Below are 21,257 nucleotides of genomic sequence, written 5' to 3'. Positions count from 1 at the left end.
ATGTGTGTCCTTGCATAATTTCCTCTTTGGAAGCAAAGAACAGCATATATCCCTCTTGCAATTGCTGCAGCTGTAACAACTCCTTCATACTTTAATGGCACTGAATGTGCTTAACAGCTGTCTTGTAAAATACACAGGAGGAGTGCTCGAAAACCAGGGATCATACTCTGGCTGGAAACAACCTAGAAAACCTTTATTAACCACTTCTGTAACCAACGTATTCCTTAGGAAGATGAGATATTTAATGTTTGATATACTCTGGCATGGGAAATCCAGTAAGTAGTTGGACTTCTACACCAGAACCCCATAAATATGAATCTGGCTTTTTAAATGAAGTTGTATTTGGTGGTTTTGTTTGCTTGTTTTGGTAGATGTGGTGCAACAGTTAGTATCAGCAGCACTAATAATCATGCTTTGCTATGCTCACATAATACTGTGAAGTTGACATACTATAGCATTACTGTTAACATGAGGTGTATTGACTTTAATTCTCTTGCTGTTATCCTTGTATTTTCAGATTTCTAACCTGCTTACCAGTTTCTCTAGAATGTGTTTGGGAGTCTGTGGGATTTGAAAGAGGGGTGCTGTCTCATAATCTGCTTGTTTGTCCTGTTTAGTAGGAATTCAAATGCTTAAGGAAGAAATGTTTAAAACAAAGCACCGCAGGTACGGTGCGGTACATAATGCAGACAGAAATAAGCTATTGATATGGACAAGCTGTGGGATGAATGGAATAATCTGAAGTCTTATGCCTTCATATTTGTTATAGAAATTTGACAAGGTGTGTATATTCTTTGCCATTTACAAATGGAAACCCTTGGCATAAAGGATTATGCTTTGAAACTATGTTTTGAGTACTGAGAGTGTCTCTTCTGTCCTTTGTGGCTGTCATGGTCTGTGCAGTTCTGTGTTCTGCCATTACTTTTTAAGAAATGACCAAACAACAAAGACATGTGAGGGATACTTTGACTCTTACATCAACAGATACAGAATGAAAAAAATCCAGCATCCTACATATCTGCTGTAAATGCTGCTTTTTGCTGTTGTATTTTTTTTTTTTTTTTGATAAGTTGAATCAATGGTTCACCTAGAGGTGGTATGCACTTCCCTTTGTTCTGTATTAGTAAAAATGTGAATTTCTAGTATTATTTGAGTGCTTGCTTGTTTACAATTACATGGTGTATGGGAACTGTTAAGTCAGGGCCTGAACCAGTGATTGAGCACCTGGTGAAGGGGTGTAGCCAGCCCTGGGAGCACAGGTGGAAGCAATTCACCTGTGTGATTGGAAGTCCCTAATTTCATTTAAGGGCTGGCTGCCCCAGGGGAAGGAGCTCTATTTGGAGATTGCTTCCTTGGGAGTGTTTGAGTAGCCTTGATCCTTGGAAAAGGGTAAGTAATTCCTTCTTTATTTCCCGATTCTGACCTCTCTCTTGCATGGGTTATCCTAAACTTATTTAAAGCAGCTATATCTACTATCATCTTTCTCTACATATGGCATATTTCATGCTTTTTTTCTTGGGCAAAAATGCTACCTCTAGTGGTCTTCGTGCACAAATACTTGTCTTAAAATTGTCAAAGCCTTAAGGTTGGAAAAGACTACTAAGACCATCTAGTCTCAACCATTATGCCCTCTCAGTGCCCCATCTAGTCCTACCTGAACATTCTTATTTTGAGACTGACCTCTCCAAGACAGCATGGAAGTGATGTATTGCTGAGTACTGACCTTGGGTGATTTTTCTGCTTGGTGCACCATGAAGTCAGTTAGAACTTATAAAGACTGTAGGGTTCTGCAGATAGTTGGTAGGGCTGAGAGTAGTGACTTTGCTGGCATCTGGGGGTGTTGAGATAGGATGGCCCTGTGTCTTCACCTGTTGCAGACTCAGCCATTCATACATAGGTAGCTGTACAGGTCTTTGAAAAAGGGAGTTTTAAGCAGAGTTTACATACAGATGCCTTTTTGGATATGCTTCTACTATTAGCGTGCTTGATTAAATAATTAATGTTGAACATCAGGAGTAAATAAAGGAAAAAATATCATTGCTTTTCACCCATGAAACAATGAATCTTCATTTTGAAGTCCTCAGTAGATCTGGTTCTATTGGCTGTACTCCCTGTTCTCTGTGCAAGGCTTTTGCACTCAAAAATGGAAATGGCATTGTGCCATGTACTGCATATAAAAACTGCAGTGATATAAAAGCAAGAGGAAAAAGTACTTTGCAGTGCTTTCACTCATCATTCAGTGCCAGCTGGCCATGTGGGACTGGAAGGGCTATTGGTTATGTTTTTATATTAATTTTTTTATGTATTTGGGTTTGGTTCTTGAGTAATAAATCTTGGGTCTATCTTCCTTGGCACCTTTTTATACGAGGGTTTTGAGCAATTTCAACTTTATCTACGGATGAGAAGGGTTTCAATAAGTTGAAACTGTGGGTGTTGTGTTGTTTTTAATTGTGCTGGTGTGCATGCAGGTTTAATGCCAGCAAATGTTGCTTGCAGTCTGTACCACATTTCATTGGCTGTAATCAGAATGAACAAACAGCCTCACTCCATGTAGAAGTGCAGGCTCTACCATCTGAAAAGGTGTATTTTTTTTTTAATTGATCATTCATTTAAACAGATGCCAAGATGACTTCCTCACGTTCACAGACTTCGCATGTGTCACCTTTCTGCCTTTGTTCTTCACGTTCTTGCAGTTGTGGGCTGTTACAGTAACTGGTATTCTCTTGTGCTAACTTAATAAATATCAGTAAGTGTTGTTTCTTCTGTGGATGCTCACCTAAAAATCCAATTATGGTTTGGAAGATGGGTAATCTTGAACTATCCAACTTTCCGTTTATTTTTTTTAACAATCTGTCTTTAACTACTGATTTCTCCTTGTAATGTGTTTTTGCATAGTTACTGCCTGTCTTTAACTCTCCCACACCCTCAATTTTTTCCTCGTTTCTGTAGTCATTGTTTCTCTTGTGTTACTCCTTCTCTCAAGAGAAAATACTCTGCCGTGTTTCTTAAGATGCGGTGTCAGAGAAGAGCAATCTTATTTTATGAGGCATGAGTTTACCTAAGATGACAAATGGCTGCCTGAGGACTTGGAGCATTGCTACTGAGCTCACTGGAAGGCTTTTACGACTTGCAGTGGGGTATAAAGACATCCATGGGCTTTAAGATTTTATGTAATAAATACTAGGAGGTATAAGGAGCACAAAGCTGGTGACAGCAGCAGTTCATGAAATCCTTCTCTAACTTAGATGATTTCAGAAGGGCAATGAGGGTTAACGGCAGCAAGAGTTCATGCTTGTGGTCTGTATAGTTGCCATCAAAAGGTATGCATGTTTCTGATATTGTACTACTGTAGGTGCCATGCTCTGATTGTATAGGGATGGCCAAAGAGTTCAGAATGGTGACTTTCCTGAGCTGTGTGAGGAATGGGGTTTTTCTGGCACTTCAACATGGAAGAATGGGCTTGTTGGAGGGCAATATGGAGAAAACCATAGTAGGGGCTGCGTACATCTCATTGGCCATTGTGTATGAGCACAGACAAATGTAGAGTAAACCTTTACTGCATGAGGGTACTGGGCTGCCAGGCTTTGTGCTTACAGTGCGCTGTGGCTGTAACTAGACTACATATATTTTCTGGCTTTGCTCTGTGCCACTAAGGACTACTTAAATATTTTTTTCTACCTCAGTACTGTTGTACAGTCACAGCTATTCTGGAATGCTTGAGGGAAAAAAGGGAAGCTGACACTGTTTTCCTCTCCGTCTGTGACCAGAAGACAAATTATACAAGACTAAGCTTGAAAAAGGGGGTTGAAAAAAAAAAAAAGAGTAAACCCCACTTTCTGTGCTGTGTCTGAATCAGAAAAGTTCTAAAGCAAGTACATAAGTTATGTAGAATATAAGTATGGCTTGATAATGACAAGTCAATTCCTTTGTCTTCCTCAAAGAAGCCAATAATTTGGAACCTGATATTGGAACAGCTATATCTACAGTCTGTTTCACTTTATGCTTCCGACTTGAGCAGTGTTTTCCTGTGTTGAGACTTGAGCAATATGGGGAAAAATACTTGCTCTTAAAAGCCAGTTAAAATAGATTGCATAATCACAGAATTGTAGGGGTTGTTTCTGTACGTAGCTGTCTGATAGACTTAGATATGAAAGTAATTTGAGAATAGAGAAATAAATTCTAATTGTTTCCTCCATTCTATGGGAAATCATAATAAGAGTTATGATATTATTAAATAAAAGTAGATTTTTTTTACTTCCATATTTTTTTATAGAAAAACAGCTCCTTACTCTAAGCACATAGATGTGCATGCATATGATAAAATATATGCAATGTTTGCTGTATAAAGGAGTTCTAGAAAAGCAGCGTTGTTCCTCTATTTTCTGAGAAAGCGTGAATAAATGATTATTTCTTCTGTTCATTTAGATCTAATTGTCTTTTCACATAGAGACATAGCTGTATGAACTGAACCTGACTGTGTTGTTATACTTCTGTGAAGATGTGAAAATGGACCAGCTCTGACAGACCAGTCCTCTGGTAAGTAATTATTGGAGAAAAAAGTGGGGAAAGAAAACAAGCACTGTTGAATAGAAATAGCATTACTAGTTGGTGTAGGAAGTAACTTTCTTTTAGGCACTGAGATTTCAGTCTTGCTAGATATTGCTTCTGGGACCTAGGAAAAGCTGGAGGATTGCACAGGGTTCTTGTTTATCAGAAATCTCTCCAGTCACTGGGTTAACAAGTCTGAAATAGCACTTATTTAACTGGTCATGTCAAAGCAGAGCTTTTTGATGAACTTCTGAAATGCTCTCAAGGAATGCAGATCTGGCTGTTAATACTTTAAGTAAGCTAAATGCACAAGACTTAAAGGAGATACTGCAAGCAGTATTTGTCTCTTGTTGATAGTAAATTAGTTGCTGGAGTGAGAGCTTGCTACTTGTTTGTTGTGCTGTCCGAGGCTCTGATTGTTTTATGTCTGGAAAGTCTTGGGCCATCCTCTTGATTTCTCTAAGACAAATTGCTTGAGTACTGCTTAATGTAAGTGGGCTGAAGGAAGAGGTCCTATGGCAGAGCTGTTATGTTATTCACTAATAACAGTAAACCTTGTACTTAAGTCTTGAGAAAGTTTCCTTCATAATATTTGCAAAACCAACTTGTTTGCAGTAATACTTCTGAAAGAAGTAAACTTTCTCAATTAGAAAAAAAACCTGAAGTAATTAAATGAAGTGAGCAAAAAGCAGAAGAGAGGAAAAAGTGAGCTGTAACTGACTGCTGAGAGCTGAAAAGATTCACAACATATGTCTCCCTCTGAACACAAATATATCTGCCTTGTTTATAAAGGCAATCAAAGAGAGAAGGATGTGAAGATAAGTGCCTGCCACATCAGTAGCCCTGTGATTGGAACACTGCCCTGAGTTCTCTTGGCTGCCCACAAAGGCTTCAGCATGCTTGGGCAGCTTTAGGAACAAAATGCAGAATCTTGTTGTTTTCTTTTTAAGTAATTGCACAGGTGAATTACTTTTCTTGGCTTTGTTTCCAACTCTGGATTTTCCACTCACCCACAGTGCATCTCTATATCTGCCCCTGTCTGGAAATGTGATTGTGCTATAGTGCTGCCTCTTTCTAGCTGTGCTACAGAAATTAACAGTGATCCTTCTTTCACCATTTGAAATACAGCTGTGGACACCCAAGGTGATGAGAAGAGAGACATGGAGTCAATTTTCTAGGCAGAGTAAGGGATTCAGATGTGTTGTTACAATGACTATTTGCTTAACGGTAGATAGCTCATTACTATCCTCCCTGCCGGCTTATGCATAGGCTTTGCTGAACACCATTTTCTCTCCAAAATTGTACAGGAAGTATTGGTACACAGATTTGAGATTTGGGTCCCATTCAGGGGGCCACAGGCTCAAAAGGCAGATACATCTGTTCAGGAGGAAGTTTTTCACACAGGGTGGTAACACATTGGAACAGGTTGCCCGAGGAGGTTGTGGATGCCCCATCCCTGGAGGCATTCAAGGCCAGGCTGGATGTGGCTCTGGGCAGCCTGGTCTGGTGGCTGGTGACCCTGCATGTAGCAGGGGGGTTGAAACTCGATGATCACTGTGGTTCTTTTCAATCCAGGCCGTTCTATGATCCATGTACAGTTTCCAGATATTGAGATATTCCTTGATATTGAACCCAGAAGTATCTAAAGAGACATAATAAAGATTGCTCTCAGTGAAGTGATCTGGGCCAACTTCTAAGTGGCTATTTCAGGCAGTTTTTCCATAGGGAGCAGTAGTCCTCTGCAAAAGTTTCATCGCACAGCATTTTGTCCATCTGTTCTGTGATTTTTGTGATAGGAAGGAAGCTAAAATTAGTTTGGAATTTGTTCCTATTCCTGCTGCTGGTCTGAAACTGTCTAAGGAGGAAAGAGAACTCAAACTCTATGGTGTATTTAGGAATCCCACGGACTGATATGTTGTCTTTTTCTCAGTTAACTTAGGAAGAGTTGAGTGTTGTATTTTCTTTTTTTCTCTCATGTCATCTTTAACAATCATTTCAGTGTCAATTCAAAACAAAAGCTTTACTGTAAGTGTCTGCTGGGTAACAGCACAAATTGAAGGAGATGCTTGTATCTGGTAGCAGTTTCCATTTGTTGCTACTGGTAGTAAAGCCAGGTCTTCCAGCTTGCTTTTTCTTTATGACAAAACCATTAATCCTGTTTCAGAAGTATTCTGCTTTAATGAGAACGTGTCAACATAAAGCCACATGACTGCGGGTTAGGCAATGGTTTGAGGTCTCTTAGTTCAAATACATGGGCAAAAGATGTTTCTGTTCTCCAGGAAAAATACATAATAGGTTCTGAGCTGCACAAATGCAGAGCTACAGCATTACTGAACTTTTTATTGCAAAAATTCAAGTTATACCTATAAAAAGATTAAAAACAGAGCAGTGCTTTCTCCTGTGGTCTAGTTAGTAAGTATTCTTACAAATTCTTCAAATTGTTTTTTATTTGGGGGAATTTGTATTTTTTTTAAATCTAATTTTTTGTAAAAATGATTTATTAAATTGGTGTGTGCAGTCATCTCTGTCCAGTTTAGATAATTTTTATGCTGTCACTTTGCCTTCCACGACGCTTTTTGGTGAATTTCTCATGAATTCTATTCAGTAGTATTTGAAGTACTTTGTTTTATTGCAGGAAGGGGAAAAAAAGTGTTCTGTTCCTGTAAATCTTGCAATCAGGGAAAGAGAATGTTTCCTTCATGTGAAGGTGATAACTGTTCAAAAGTTTCAATATAAATCATATTACTGCTTAAGTTAATATTCTCAATACATACTGCTTTTCAACTTTACAAAATGTGTGGGCCAACCATAATTGGTTGGATACTTGAACACTACAGTGGCATCTTCATATGGTGTACTGCAAAAAAATGAAAGAACTCCAGAATATGTTCCTCTTGATATGTTATCTGTTGATGGTATTTCTGTTCTACTTCACTAGATCATAATTTAACTGTTCATCATTAAACTGTTTTGAGCTATATTGAATGTTAAGTGTTCTTATCTTACCTTGGGTAGAAGCGTTATTGTATTATACACAAAGGTCATAGTTTGTAAATGATATTAAGACTTGTTGTTTGTGAAGTGCAGTGGACCTTACTTTTGTCTTTAGGCTCCTCAGATGCAATGATAACAATATGACAGAATAGTATGGAACCATATTAAAGCATCAGTGTGATGTTTGAGTTTGAAACATTAGGATTAGGGCACTCAGAACTTTGTTTTGGGAGGTGAAGTACCAGGAGGAAGGAATCCATGCCAAGACATCACCTACAAATGTTGATGAAAAGAAATAGTGTTTTCTTCCATGTCGGAGCTCTGTGTTTTAACGTTGCTTCATCTGTATGATAGCAATGAGAAATAAATTAGAGCATATCGTACACTGCAACCTGGCTGGGAATGAATTGGCACCTGGTTGGTGTAGAGCTGATAACAGAGTTCAGTGAGGACTCAATTCACTTGAATAAACATAGGCATCAGTGCAGCGTGAAACACCAAGTGGCTTTTATAGAACATGTAGCATGATACTGCAGCCTCTTTCTAGCCAAATAGACTGGTTGTAAAAAGTAAAATCTGAAATTGGACTCTACAACTGTTTTCAGTCAACATTAGCAGTTCTCTCAGCTTTTATTTCTATTCAGGCAGGTTATGGTCTTGCTTTCCCCATCTGCAGAAATAGCACAAGGTAAAAGTGATGCCTGCCATGTACTTCTGGCAAAACTTGCAGAGCTCGTAGCTGTTCTTGTTTTCTGATCGAGATTCATATTTGTCGAGATTCATATTTGAAATGCTGGATGTAGATTTGTCCTAACTTCCTTGACTGAGAGTGTCTAGAGCAGATATATTGTTCCACTGTAAGTATTTAGACACTGATCGGTTTTTTCCCCACTGATATGAACAGATTGGGATCCTTGTTTCTCTGTCTTAGGCAGAATTTTCATTTCATGAGTGTCCCTTTTTTTATCTTACTGTTTCTATGGCATCCTTTGCAATATGGCAGAATGAAATGAAACACAAAGACAAGTATGTTGAGGCAATGGAGAGCAGGGTGAGTTTGAAGCACAAATAGCATCACAATTAGTAGAATCAGAAAGCCCAGAGAACACAGGCTCTATTGTATCTTAGCTATTATTTCAATTCTGAAATGAAAAGATGCTGGCTTGAAATTAGACTGATTTCACAGTCTGTGCCTTTGGGGAATTTATGGACCTGTCTGGCTTGACAAGTTTGCTCATCATCATCACTTAGCTGTTATTTCATTCCAGAGTTAATATTAAAATATGGTGCTTGAAAATGTTGGTCTGCCAGATGTATGTAATAGAAGCAGCTGAGAGTATGCTGTGGAATTAACAAAGCTGAGGATCTTGTCCTGAATTTGTTGCTTGTCTCAGCAAGCTCCATCAGAGAGTGGCATTAAATTACAGTTGTCTGTTTTGCCTTGCAATGCATCTGGATAGAGACCTTGAATTTTCTTTGGAGCTGTGCAAATAAGAGGAAAATATGATTTTCCAGTTGCTGCTTCTGTCTCTCCAATTCTGTGCTGGGCAGTATATGGTATGAAATGGGAGAGCCTAAGCTACTGCTGCTAGGACAAGGCAGCCAAAGGTCCCAGTGGTGGTGCCTGGGCAAGGAAGGCTCCATCCCAGCATCTCATGCAATGCATGCTCTCTGGCCCTCACCCAGCATTTCAGAGCACTGCAACCATTCCTTTGGCATTGTGCCCATAAAGTGGCTATGGTGAAGAGGATTGTCTCTACTTTGAGAGCATGCATCCCTTATATAGTGCACTGGGTGTCTGACATCTTGCTGTGGATGAATTTTCTTAGGCACAAATGAGAATTTGTATATTATTTCATTTTGAGTTGCTGACAATTCTAGGCTCCTTCTAGAATCTGGAAATGCTTGTTCACCATCCAATCTGCTCACGGATTGGAAGAACCACACTTTTCAAATTGTTTAAGTACACAAATGTTTAAGTAATTTCTCCCATTTGGGGAAATGAGAGAACTATGGTAGGGAAGTGCAAGGACCGATTGCACTAAATTAAACGAATTGTGCTGTCAGTTCTGACATGGTATCATCTCAGTTCTAATCAGAGCGCTTTGGCTTCCTCGTGGGAGCAGAGGCTTGCTTGTGTGCAAGACACATGAAACTGGGTATCTGTACATGCAAAACATCTGGGAAGCATGAGAAGCATCTGAGTTGCCTGAGCTGTCATCCAAGAAGCAATCTGAGTAAGAGAAACATCTCCTAGCCAAATAATTTAACAACAAATGTGCTTTTAAGAAAAGGCAGTGCATGAAAGGACTTAAGTTTTCAAGGAACAGACTTCGGTAGAAGAAAAGGCTGAACTGTCAGTAGGACACTGAGATCAATGAATGCAGCTTACCAAATCAGAATGTTTATTCTCTCATTCCTGTAGGTCTGAGAACTTTGAATAAAGCCCAGAGAATTTTTTGGCTCAATATTCATGAATCCTAACTTTTGGAACATGTTACACGGCTGGGGCTTTTACTGTCTATCAAAGTCAAGAAGAAAACTATGTTCTTTCAAAATGCATACATGGAGAACAACTTACTAAAATAATAAATATAACATAACAAATAGTATCTTCAGGCAGGCTTGATGCCATCTGTCAGTGTAGGATTTAATCTTAAGGTTAAGCCATGGTGAACTGCTATGTAGGAATGTTCACAGAAGTTATCAGTGAGTGTGGTGGTTTTCAGATGAAGTTGTGGAGTGTTAGATAGTGTATTCATTTTGTGTATGGGGCTGATGCCCAAAGGGAAAAAAAGGAGTGAATTTGTTTTTCTTCATGGAACAAGTTTAAATTGTTTAGTTCTTCATTGAATCATTTACAACTGAATCCTTGATATATGTCATATGTAGCTCTGCAGGGTAAACCAAGCATTAAACAATGGACTTCAGAAGAGCCATTGTATGCAGGAAATTGCAATTTTGAAAAATAAATGATATGTATGCATGCTTTTGTTTTCACCTTCATAGGGTAATTTAAAATTACCACTTTTTGTAGAAAGCATTCAGTTTAAGGCACCGTTAGCATCTCATCATAGAAACATTTGCATTGGCAAGAATCCTTAAAGGACACCTAGTCCAACACCCCTGCAGTGAACAATGACATCTGCAGCCAGATCAAGGTGATCAGAAACCTGTTCAGCCTGACTTTGAGCATCTGAATGGATGGGACTTCTACTGTCTCTCTAGGGACCCTGTGCCAATGCCTCGCCACCCTTAACATATAAAATGTCTGTCTTATATCCAATCTAAATCTCCTCTATTCTAGGATATAATGCACTGTGTCACTGGGATACTAAAAACATCCACAATAAGTTTAAAACTATTATTTCTTTTTGGTGTATGTTCACCTGCAAGAATTTTAGAGGTCATACATCTCTTGACAGTGGACTGAATAATGAAGATGGGTGATTGACTCAAGAACAGCAGTGCTATGGTACACTGAAGTACTTTTCTTGGTATTTGTGTAGATAAATCACTGCTAAAATAATTTTCACTAAAAACACAGCAATTGAATTTACAAATAGCATTGTCATGCCCTTTAAGAAGCTCCTGTTTCTCCAGTGCATGTATGCTCTAAGTTACTCATTGCTCCTTCCTTTTGTTTATGCAGTACTTAACAGTACAGTTTCTTTGTCTGTTTCACTGCCCAGTAATGTATGCCTGTACCCCTCTAGTGGTATTTGTTGGCTTCAGGTCAGGACTCTTTTTTCTAATTGCAGTGAGTGTGAACGCATTGGAATCCTTCTCATTTGTGTATGTTTGTGTATTTTTCCCATGTTAAGTACTGTCTTCTACTGCTTGATGTAAGACATAGTATAGATTTCTTATGCTGTATAAGATACTGATTTAGAAATACATAGGTAGTATCTCTTTTGACTTCAACGGTGTTTTCAGTTCTTTCCTTTATCACACAGAACCCTTTTTCAACTTGTGAAGTAATAATTTCCTTAAAGTGGACTTGTCTATCAGCCATGTTCCTGCCTGTTCCCAGTTATTCTCTTAACTGCTTGTGTAATGATCATGAGGAAAAGGCAATTGCTTTTAAGGTATTTTGATGATAAGCACAAAATCAAAGATGGTTCTTTTTTTTGGCTGAGATTAAGTCCAGACCAGTCTTCATCAGTAATTATTCTACAGAAAAAGATAAAATAAATGAAGGAATTTGAAAGTCTTGCGCTTTACTAAAACTGGCTGAGAAGTTCTGTGCAATGGAGTTGCACTGCAGACAGCTCACAGGTGCATATAAAAGTTGATATCTTGAGTCTAATAGCTTTGGAACACCACCCCATGTTTATAACCTTGTGCATGAAGCCATGGTGAATTTCCAGTGGTTTTCATGTGTAAGTGGACCAGAATCTCACCTTAGTGGAGTTATTTTATAAGTTGAGTTCTCTCCATTTTTTTTTTTTTCCTTAAACACTGGTCTGACTGGAAGCAATTGCTGCTCTTCCCACCTCTGTGCTCTCAGTCTTTCTAATGACAATGCACCACAGATGTACAGTATAGCGTCCATCTCTTGGGTTACACATTCAGTGTAGTTATTTATGAATCATTTGAAGTAAAACAAGGGGAAGTTCTGTATTACAAAAGGCTGAATCAGAAAAGGAGGTACAGGAACTTCAATGGAACTTATTTTATCAGCTCTGTATCTTTCTCCTTCTCTAAACAACCACTTCACTCAAGTTTGTATTACTGTTAACCCATACCTTCTTCTACTCTAACTTTTCCTGAGAATCACAGAATCATGAAGATTGGAAAAAACCACTAAGATCATCCAACCACCCAACACATTTCCACTATGCCCACTAACCTTGTCTCTCAGTGCACATCTCCATGGTTCTTAAATGCTTCCAGGGATGCCCTTCCCTGGGCAGTCTGTTCTAATGCCTCACTGCTTTTCATCGACTCAGCACAGTTGGTGACTTGACTTCATCCATTGTTATATTTAACATGTGGAAGTGTTCATTGATTACATTGTGTGTTACAGTATGTCTTGCTGAAGGTACTTTAACTGTTCTGAAGGCCATTCTTGCTTACCTGGCCTGAACTTAATAATGTCTGCTATGGTTCTGGGTCATGCAGGCTTGTTTGATTCTGGCTATGATAAAACCTGTGCAGTATACTTGAACTGCTGTCTGGAAGGGTGCGTTGGGTTTCTTGGGGCTGTACTTGTCCCATGTGATTGATACATTGAATAGAATTTTCTTTCTAAGAAGATCAGTATTCCAGCAGGATAGAATTTCCCCATTTCTCCCAAGAGTATCTAATGGAGGTCTATGAAGGTGATGAAAGGTCTAGAATGTAAGACATGTTACTGAGGTCCCTGGGTTTGCTCAGCCCGGAGCAGAGGAGCTGAGGGGAGGCTTTGTGGCAGCCTACAGCTCCTCACAGAGTGTGGAGGGGCAGCGCTGAGCTCTGATCTCCAGTGTCAGCAACAGGGCTGGAAGGAACAGCATGGGGCTGTGTTGGGAAGAGTCAGGTTGAGGGTTAGGAACAGGTATTTTGCTAGAGGGTTGTGGACATGGAACAGACACCACGGGGTAGTGGTCACAGCCCCAGATTGATGAAGTTCAAGGAGTTTTTGACAACGCTCTCAGACATAGGGTCTGATTTTTGGGTGGTACTGTGTGGAAGTAGGAGTTGAACTCAATGATCCTTATGGGTCCCTTCCAACTCGGGACGTTCTATAATATTTCTGACTTATCCCATTCTAAATTTTGTGGAAGCCTGGTCCAGTGCAGTAAGTGTTACCAGTGTACTTTGTTTGCTGTTAAATGTCAAAAGAGATCTCCTGCAGTTTGCGCACAGAAGAAATGTGCTCTGTCTAGCTGTCAACCTGAGCAGGTCAGTAGTCATCACCAATCCAGCTGATAGCTCAAAGCATGATGTTACTACAAGTCATCAGGCCCAAAAGAAGTGGCATGTTGTAGGTCTGAAGATGTGAGGCATGCCAGTAGGAAGGGACAGATCTCTGGCTGTTCCTTGGGTTTCCAAGGGATTCTGTTTTTAGAAGCTTCATTGCTACGTGCATCTGGCACTAGCAGCATGGATGGCTGTATTGATGGCTGTGAATATTTGTTGTGATTTCTTTCCCTTGTAGAGCACAAAACAGAAATTAATTTCAGATATTGTGGGTTTTTTTTGGAATGTGATGGACATCTATCCTTGTGTGTACAGCAGCTGATGCAAACAGCAGAGCATATCTGCTCTGAGCAATACTGCTATTATCACTTCTTTCTGCACTGACCGGTGCTGCAGCCTCCCCCTGCAGTCCACTCTGTCCCGGTTCCCCGGGAGGTACTGGAGCTGTGTCTGCAGATCCTATTTCTCCCTGCTCCCCCTCTGCCCCCCCTGCAGACCTTTGCGCTTTGACGTCATGTGCGCTCCTGCTCGTTGCCATGGCAGCCCCATTCCCCATCGCTCCGCCTGTCTCCTCCGGTCCTTCCACAATGGTACAGCCAGCATCAGCTGCACAATGGTTCCCAGGCAGTGACAGAGCGTGATTCAGCAACCAACCTCTTCTCTTATTCCATTATCATCAAGCGTTTTGCCTCCCCTTTTTCTTTTCTCCTCTATTTTCTTTTACATAATTCTTTAAGGAGAACGTTGGATCCAGCTGCACACCTTTATTTTATTTTTCTTTATATTTTTTATAAGAAGCTCATCTCTTCCTTGGCACCGTTTGGAATGTGGCTTAACAATACCACCTGACGTGCAGCTGGGGGAAGGTGGCTGGGTGAGGAGGACAGAGGCAGCACGGAATGGTAGGCATCTGACACTGGTGGTCAAAGACTGACCTGCTCTTGTGGGGTGGGGTGATGGATGCTGAGTGTTGCTTTAAGAATGGGGGAGCAGAAGGCAGGTTAATGGAGCAAATGGTGAATTGGAGTGGGATGGCTGCATCCCTCCGTATTGTGGCTGAGAATCGTTGTGTTCCTGTGTTAGGGTCTGTAAAAGTGTGTGTTTGAGTGTTTCATTGGTTGTGAGAGCAGTGCACATCGTGGATGGGGTGACAGTGCTTCACCAGCTGGCTCATGTAAACAGTCGTGGTTTGCTCAGCCTCACTGCTGCCTAGGGGCTTTGGGAGGAAAAAGGGGTCTCGGTGCACAATTCAGCAGCAAAGAGTACATTATGGAAGTTGTATTGTCCATGCAGAGCTTATAAAATGAGAATCAGTGGAAGCAGAAGATAAGGTGATGCTAAGCAAATGGAAAATTGGAGGACGTGGGTTAGTGGGGATAGGTCAGAGATTGGACATGATGATCTGAGAGGTCTTTTTCAACCTTTATAATTCTATGATTTTTATGACATAAGTCTTGGCCTTCAGCAAAGCGGCTGAAAGGAGAGAGAAAAGGAAAAAGGTGCTGGTGGGCAGAAGGATCTGAAAAGCTGTTCTGAGTGTGGAGGTGTCCTGTAAGTAAGTAGCTGGCCAAGAAAACCATTGGTCTTCTGTGTGACTGCCCCAGTATAAGTGAATGGAAAAGCTGACTGCATCTGATGGCACCATGGGAGCTTTGGGAGAGGTGTTTACAGCACGCTGCAGGGCAGCTGCTCTGCAAAAGAGCTCAACACTTGCTGAATACTGCAGTGAAATTGGTGCTGCTTTGCAGGGAGATATTTTGGCAGAAAAGCTCTTGTTACAAGAAGAAACGTCAGTAGTTTTTCTTCTACAGAGGGACGTAAAAATAAATAAAACAAATGCTATTTGCCTAATGAAGTGTTAGCATTGTTGTGCTCCCACTGACCTAAACTGGGCATGTTCCATGGCGTTTGTCTTCAATGGCTTTCAGTTCTTTACGTGGGCTCCTTTTGCTGCATAGCTACATGGTATATTCACTGCAGCCTTTCCCTCCTGCGATGTACTCTGTGTGAGTTTTGCCAGAGATCTGTTTAAAGACAAACCAATGGTCCTTGAAAATACAGATTTCTGGGGGGAGAGGGAAGAGAATAATGGCACAGAGTGGAGTTGTTTTTTTTTTTAAGGAGAGAAATGTAAATGCCTGGGAGAAGCCTGCAATCAGGTTGTTGGAGGAGAGAGAATGTAAGGCCAGCTTCAGAAAAAGGGAAAGGTTGAAATAGGATGAGATGGCCTTGCTTCTGCACAGGGCTGTTATCTTTGCCCACATGTCAGCTTGCTTTGGTTTTTGAGCCTTGGGGAGGTTCTCCAGAACTCCGATCTTTAACCCTATTTCGGAATGCTGCTCTGTAGCCACCAGCCAGGAAGGCTCCAGAGCAGTTTTCTTCCACATACTCCTGCTGTGTGCTCACTGTCTTGATGCTAGGAAAGGTGGCAAGAAAATACCTTTCAACTGGCTGAACTAATGGCTTTCTCCTGGGGGGAGGAGATGTGAATGACAAAGGTGATTTGACCTCAGCCATTAAACCATATTCCTTCTCCTGACCCTCAGTGAGCTGTGTGCTCACATGGTGCTCCATCCTGCTGCTCCAGAGCGTGCAGAATTAATCAGAGTCCTGGTGTAATTGTTACTGTATTGAGCAGTATTACGATCACAAACATGTTTCGAAATGGGGTAAGGGTGAAAATCACTTGACGTGGAAAAACTGGTTGATTTCAGTTGCCTGTCTGCCTGCTTGGTGCTAGCAAATGTTCTTCTGTTGTTAGAAATGTCTGCACTGAGGGAGCTTTTTGTGAGCAGATTTTGGGGATGTGTGGGTTTTTGTTGTTTTTAATTATGATTGTTTGTTTATAATTATTATGATTATTTTGTTGTTGTCAGTCATTGGCATGTTTATAGCTATTTAGGGAATTAATAGTAATTAATCAGTTGTTATAAGGCAAAAAGTCTTCCAGTAGTGTTACAGTATTAAATTTCTCTTTAGAAAACAAAGAGCCATCAAAATGTCCCTACTGTTGTATTTGGAAATGTCACAAAACTCTTCCACAATTTGCAGTCAGTTGCACAGCTTATGCAGGAAGGGGGAGATGAAGCAGGCTGAAAGGAATGGGATATTGGCATCGCACTTTTGGATATTATATTTGTATTAAGTTTTGAAAAATAGAAAAACTGCACTTGCAACCCCAGCTTTAAAATTTGATCTCTCTTAAACTCTTATGCACTATAAACTGGGTCAGTTCTTGGGATAATTTTTAAGTAACAAAGAATATTATCAGTGTGCTGATAAGCCTTCAGATCAAAGTTAAGACTGTTGTGTGTTATTGATTTTTTTCCTTTCCTGTTTTTGTCTATGGTGAGCAATCTTATGTCTATAGACCCTCGCATTCCTTTTTGAGTTTATAACACCACTACTAGAAATTAGAACCTGAAGGCCTAGTGATTGCAGTGCTACCATAGCTGCTGCTCTGTTTTGTCATCAGACTTCTCTGGACCCCAACACTGAACAGCTTTACTACCAACATTTCTGTTCTGCTGCCTTGTCACTGATTCTATGAAACAGTTGTTTGAATGGGGCCACCTGCAAGAAAAATTAACCCTAATGAACGGCAGCAGCTAGGAGGAGAAATGTTGCTTTTGCTGTGAGCTTCTTTCTTGCAGCACCATCTGCGTAGATGGACGTAGGAACATGTCTTTCAGAGAAACAAAAAAGCTTTTGTACTCAAGTAATGGTGTTGGTCTAAAACTGAAAGCAGCTATGTTGGTAACTTTGGTGTGAAATGTGAGGTAGTAGAAATTTGTTTTCTCTTTCTCAGTGATAATGAGATGCAAGGATAGATCCAAAGCAAGACTGATGGTGGTACAGGATTCCATGACCCACAGTCTGCAGAAATCGAACAGTTGTCCTTAAGCTGAGTTGTTGTATTTCCCTTTTAGACTGATGCACCTGCTTTTGTTAGCCAGTATGAAGGGCACTTTTGGCATGTGCTTAATATAGAAGGACAGGAAGCTCAGCTCCTAATATTTCTTAGTCTGTTTTGTTTGTTCACTAAACAGTGATTGATTTACTTATTTTTAATTTTGCATGTGAGTGTACTGGTGGCAGTAGAATGTTCTCACCTTCATGTCGAGGGAAGGGAAGGTCATTAACTTTCATTTATCTTTTGGATTAAGTCTGGAGAATACGACAATCAGAGCCTCTCTTAGAAAAAGAGCAGTTGTACTCCTACACTAAGGTTCTTTTCTGGTCCAGGGTTAAGAACACCATCCTAACTTCACGGCTATGGCTCTTGCTTGCATCACAGTGAGATATGGAAAATTTAGGGTACTTCCAGCTCCTAGCACAGGTGCCAATTTTTTGTGTTGTAATAAACACTGAAAGTAGAAGGCTCTGAAGAGCAAAATTCTGATTTCCATCAATAGCTGTTTCAACAGGATTTCGCAGCAATGGATCAGGTAACCTGGAACTGTGAATTACAGTTCAAGGAGTAGGGGAGTTTGTGATTTGGATGTAAAGTGTTGTGGTCTTTCTCTGATAAAGCAATTGTTTTAACATACAGATTTTTGTTTATATTCATGACTTCCAAGATACAGTTCACTTTTCTTGGGAGGTATTTGAAGACCTTGCAAAACAATGCTAAGAAAATGTTGCCCAGAGTTTAGTGATGATCAGTGATGAATGCGGTTGCATTCTGCTTAACACTCATCGCTATTTGTATGCTTGGGGTTTTGTTCAGTAGTTTCACACCAGAGTGGTATGCAATTGTTTCTCTTCTTAGTTACTGTTTACTCTCACAGCTTCTTACATTTGCTGCTTACCCTGTTCCTTAAGCTTGTGTGTAAGTACAAATGCTCCATCATTTGAAGATGTTTTGCTGTGGTGGTGCTTTTTAAGAGCATCGTGATTTCATAGACAGCAGCAGTCCAAGGCCTTTCCTTATGCCTCAGTGTATCAACGTTTCATAAAGCATTTCTGTTGCCAACTTGTGATCACAAGTCAAATTTCAGTGTAATCCCCAGGTATTATTAATAGATGCCTGTGTATAAATCTCACCGTTTCAGTGAAGGTTGCTGATGTTTCTTTCTCCAAGGAAAAATCAGAAAAATCTGAAAAGATGAAATAGAAACAAAAGCAAAAGCAAACAACTTAAGGACAGTTCCATGATTTGTAGTGCAGTGTTGTAACTTGGGATAGCATGAGCTCCTGAACAGTTGGATTTGCCATCCTTTGTTTTTCCATTTTTATTTTTTGGTGAAATATAAACATGACACCTCTTTTCCATTTAAACAGCACTTAATTTTGTGTTGTTTTGGGGCTTTAACGTTTCTTTTTTCCAGGTAAGATAGCAAGCTAAGGTCTTGTGTAGATACTTCTCTGAATGGGAATATCAGAACAATCTTAGATTTCTTCGTTTTGTGACATGCAAATATTGATGCTCTGGTTTAACTTAGTTTGTCTGTGTTTAACTTACCTAAAACACCCAAATGTTTTTCTTTTTCTTTTTTTTTTATGTCTAGGGCTAGTATTAGAAAGCTGTACCAGCAGCCAGCCAGTCTCCAGTATCAGCTATGGCAACCCATGTGTGAAGCTGATGCCTTCAAACCATTTCCTATAGATGAGGCATAGCGCATGTTGTGGTGAGTTGACAATATATCATTTTATTAAATCGTGTTCCTTGACAGAATAACAGTGCCAGAGTGAATGCTGACTATTTTAAGTGTGAGGATAAAATTTCAGCTTCCAATAATTTTTCATGCACTTGAGCTTAATGCTTTCTTGTTATAAGTGCCTTTTTTCAAGTATATCAATGCTGTGTTGTAATGTTGCTATCAGATGTATTGGCAAATATGGTTTTGGTGAAGAGTGAAAACAAAAATAATAAAATTAAGATGTAAATTTTTTTTATTGTTATTGTTTTATATTTCCTTTATTTGGAGCAAGGGAGAGGAAAGGTGATTTGGTTTCTGTCTGTGAGATGACTGAGGAGGCATAGGAGGATTTCTGACATTTTCCTATCTGGGGTAAAGAAACTTACAGCAGAAAATAAATTCTGAGAATAGAGATAAAAATCTTTTTTTTTTTTTTGTACTATGTCTTTAAGCATATGCAAATCTACAAGAGTAATTTTAGGACCAAAATTACTTAAGATGTTTTCATTGATGTTTTCTCTAAGATGATTGTGGCTTATCTTTAGAATATGCAGAGCTGGTTTTAGGTGTCTCATCTAATTAAAGAGTAGACGTTGTGAGATCCTGCAAGTCTTTAGGGTAAACAAATTTCCATTCAAAAGATGCCTATATACATTTTTCCCCTCCTCTTAATAACAGCTAGATATTGACTAGCTCCTGTCACCACAATCAGCATGAACAGAATGTGAACAGTTTTAAATAAAAGAAACAGGTACAAGTTGCTCTGTAGATTTCATGAAAGTCTTCTGTGATTTGGCTGTTATCAATGGTCAGGGTCATATCCCATTTCTGAGGCTATTACAAAAATAGTGTATAAATCCAAGTCACCAAAATTTTCCTACTTTCCAGCAAAAGATAGAATTTCTATGATTCTGTTTTTCTTTGTAGATTAGGCAAAGATGAACACCTGCAGTACATATAGACCGGTGGGCAATAGTGGTATGTGGCTAATAGTATAATGAAGTAAGTGGTCTGATAATGTGCCATTGTCATCCTTAGCAGAACTGCTGGAAAGAAGAAATGAAAAGATTAGGTGGTTTTATCTACTTGATTCTGTTCTGGAGTAAAATGTGTGAGAATGTAGTGAAAAGAGATGCATATGAGACTACTGAAAGATGTTGAGCACTGTTGGAATTTAACATGCCTCCAAGGCAGGAAACTATGTATTTGACATGAGTAATATTTCATGGAAGAATCCCAGTTGGGATGTCTTCTCCCCTGACTTGTGGACAGTCAGTGTAAGGTGCTCATTTAGAACTTGAAAACTTCCCTGTATTACCACTGTGATGCATTTGAGTTCTTAGAGATTTTAAGGTTATGGAATCTGTGCAAAAGCAGTTCTTGTTAGCAAAGCAGACTTTATCTTGATGTACTATGTTGATTCTTACATCTGTGAAACTTAACTCTTCTTATATGATTGGGTTTGGCTGAGCTTTGAATTAAGTGCAAAACCACACCACTGTTTTTTTCAATTTTAATTTCTGTGTTTAGCAGCACATAGGTCATTTGCTAGTTGTAAATAATAAGTTTCTATAAACTTGTAACAGCAAAATATGACTTATGGCAAGTATGTGTTGTGCAATTTCATTCTAATATAACAAATACAGGACTTTGTTAACATATCTGATTTAATTGCGGAGAAGTTGCTTGGAACTTTTGTGACATTATGGGCTAATCATGTTAGCACACACAGGTGTGACAGTTCGTATCCTCTCACCATTAATATTCTAAAAATTGGTGAATATGTTGAAAATCCCTTTTGAAGAAGCTGAGTGTAATCCCCACTTCTATAGCATTTAGTGGGGTGCAAAGCTCAGTGTTCATTTTATCTTCATGGAACACAGTGATACTTCTGTCTACAAGCTGTGAGACTTGATCACTTGTCCCTCAGGTCACCAAGATGCTTTTGTCTGAGTTTTGTAGCTATGGATACTGTTGCACAGTACTTAAATCATGCATGTTGTGTTTGGTTGACTTTCTCTACGAGTTCAGTGCTCTCTTCTGAGTAATTTACTCTAGCTTCGTTCTTCCCATCTCTATTTTTTAAGTTATTTTCAGTTCGGGTTGGATACTGAGAGAGTTTGCTTTTCAGAATGAATGGTGAGGCATTGGAACAGGCTGCACAGGTGG

The 21,257-nt window shown here is 39.6% G+C and overlaps 1 protein-coding gene across 6 annotated transcripts in view; it reads left to right on the top strand.

Annotated features, from left to right (window-relative positions):
* The first annotated feature begins 1,303 nt into the window (after window positions 1-1,303).
* The window catches only part of MAPK10 (mitogen-activated protein kinase 10), a 110,553-nt gene continuing 90,599 nt past the window's right edge, over window positions 1,304-21,257 (top strand). For 2 of the 6 annotated variants that reach the window (XM_090138983.1, XM_090138981.1), the window contains exons 1-3: window positions 1,304-1,389; window positions 4,448-4,536; window positions 18,957-19,076. Coding sequence is in view for 2 of the 6 variants with exons in the window: in XM_090138981.1 (XP_089995107.1) it covers window positions 19,055-19,076 (22 nt within the window). In the remaining 4 variants the exon portion in view is untranslated. Of the gene's footprint in view, window positions 1,390-4,425; window positions 4,537-14,330; window positions 14,349-18,956; window positions 19,077-21,257 lie in introns of those variants that run through there. The other 4 variants (XM_090138985.1, XM_090138986.1, XM_090138982.1 and 1 more) reach the window with 3 other exon arrangements.

This window comes from Phasianus colchicus, chromosome 4 (genome assembly GCF_987193195.1).
Source record: "Phasianus colchicus chromosome 4, bPhaCol1.hap1.1, whole genome shotgun sequence".
NCBI classification, from domain to species: domain Eukaryota; kingdom Metazoa; phylum Chordata; class Aves; order Galliformes; family Phasianidae; genus Phasianus; species Phasianus colchicus.
The sequence above is the reverse complement of the archived record's forward strand: the minus strand, read 5'-3'. Positions and strand labels throughout refer to the sequence as shown.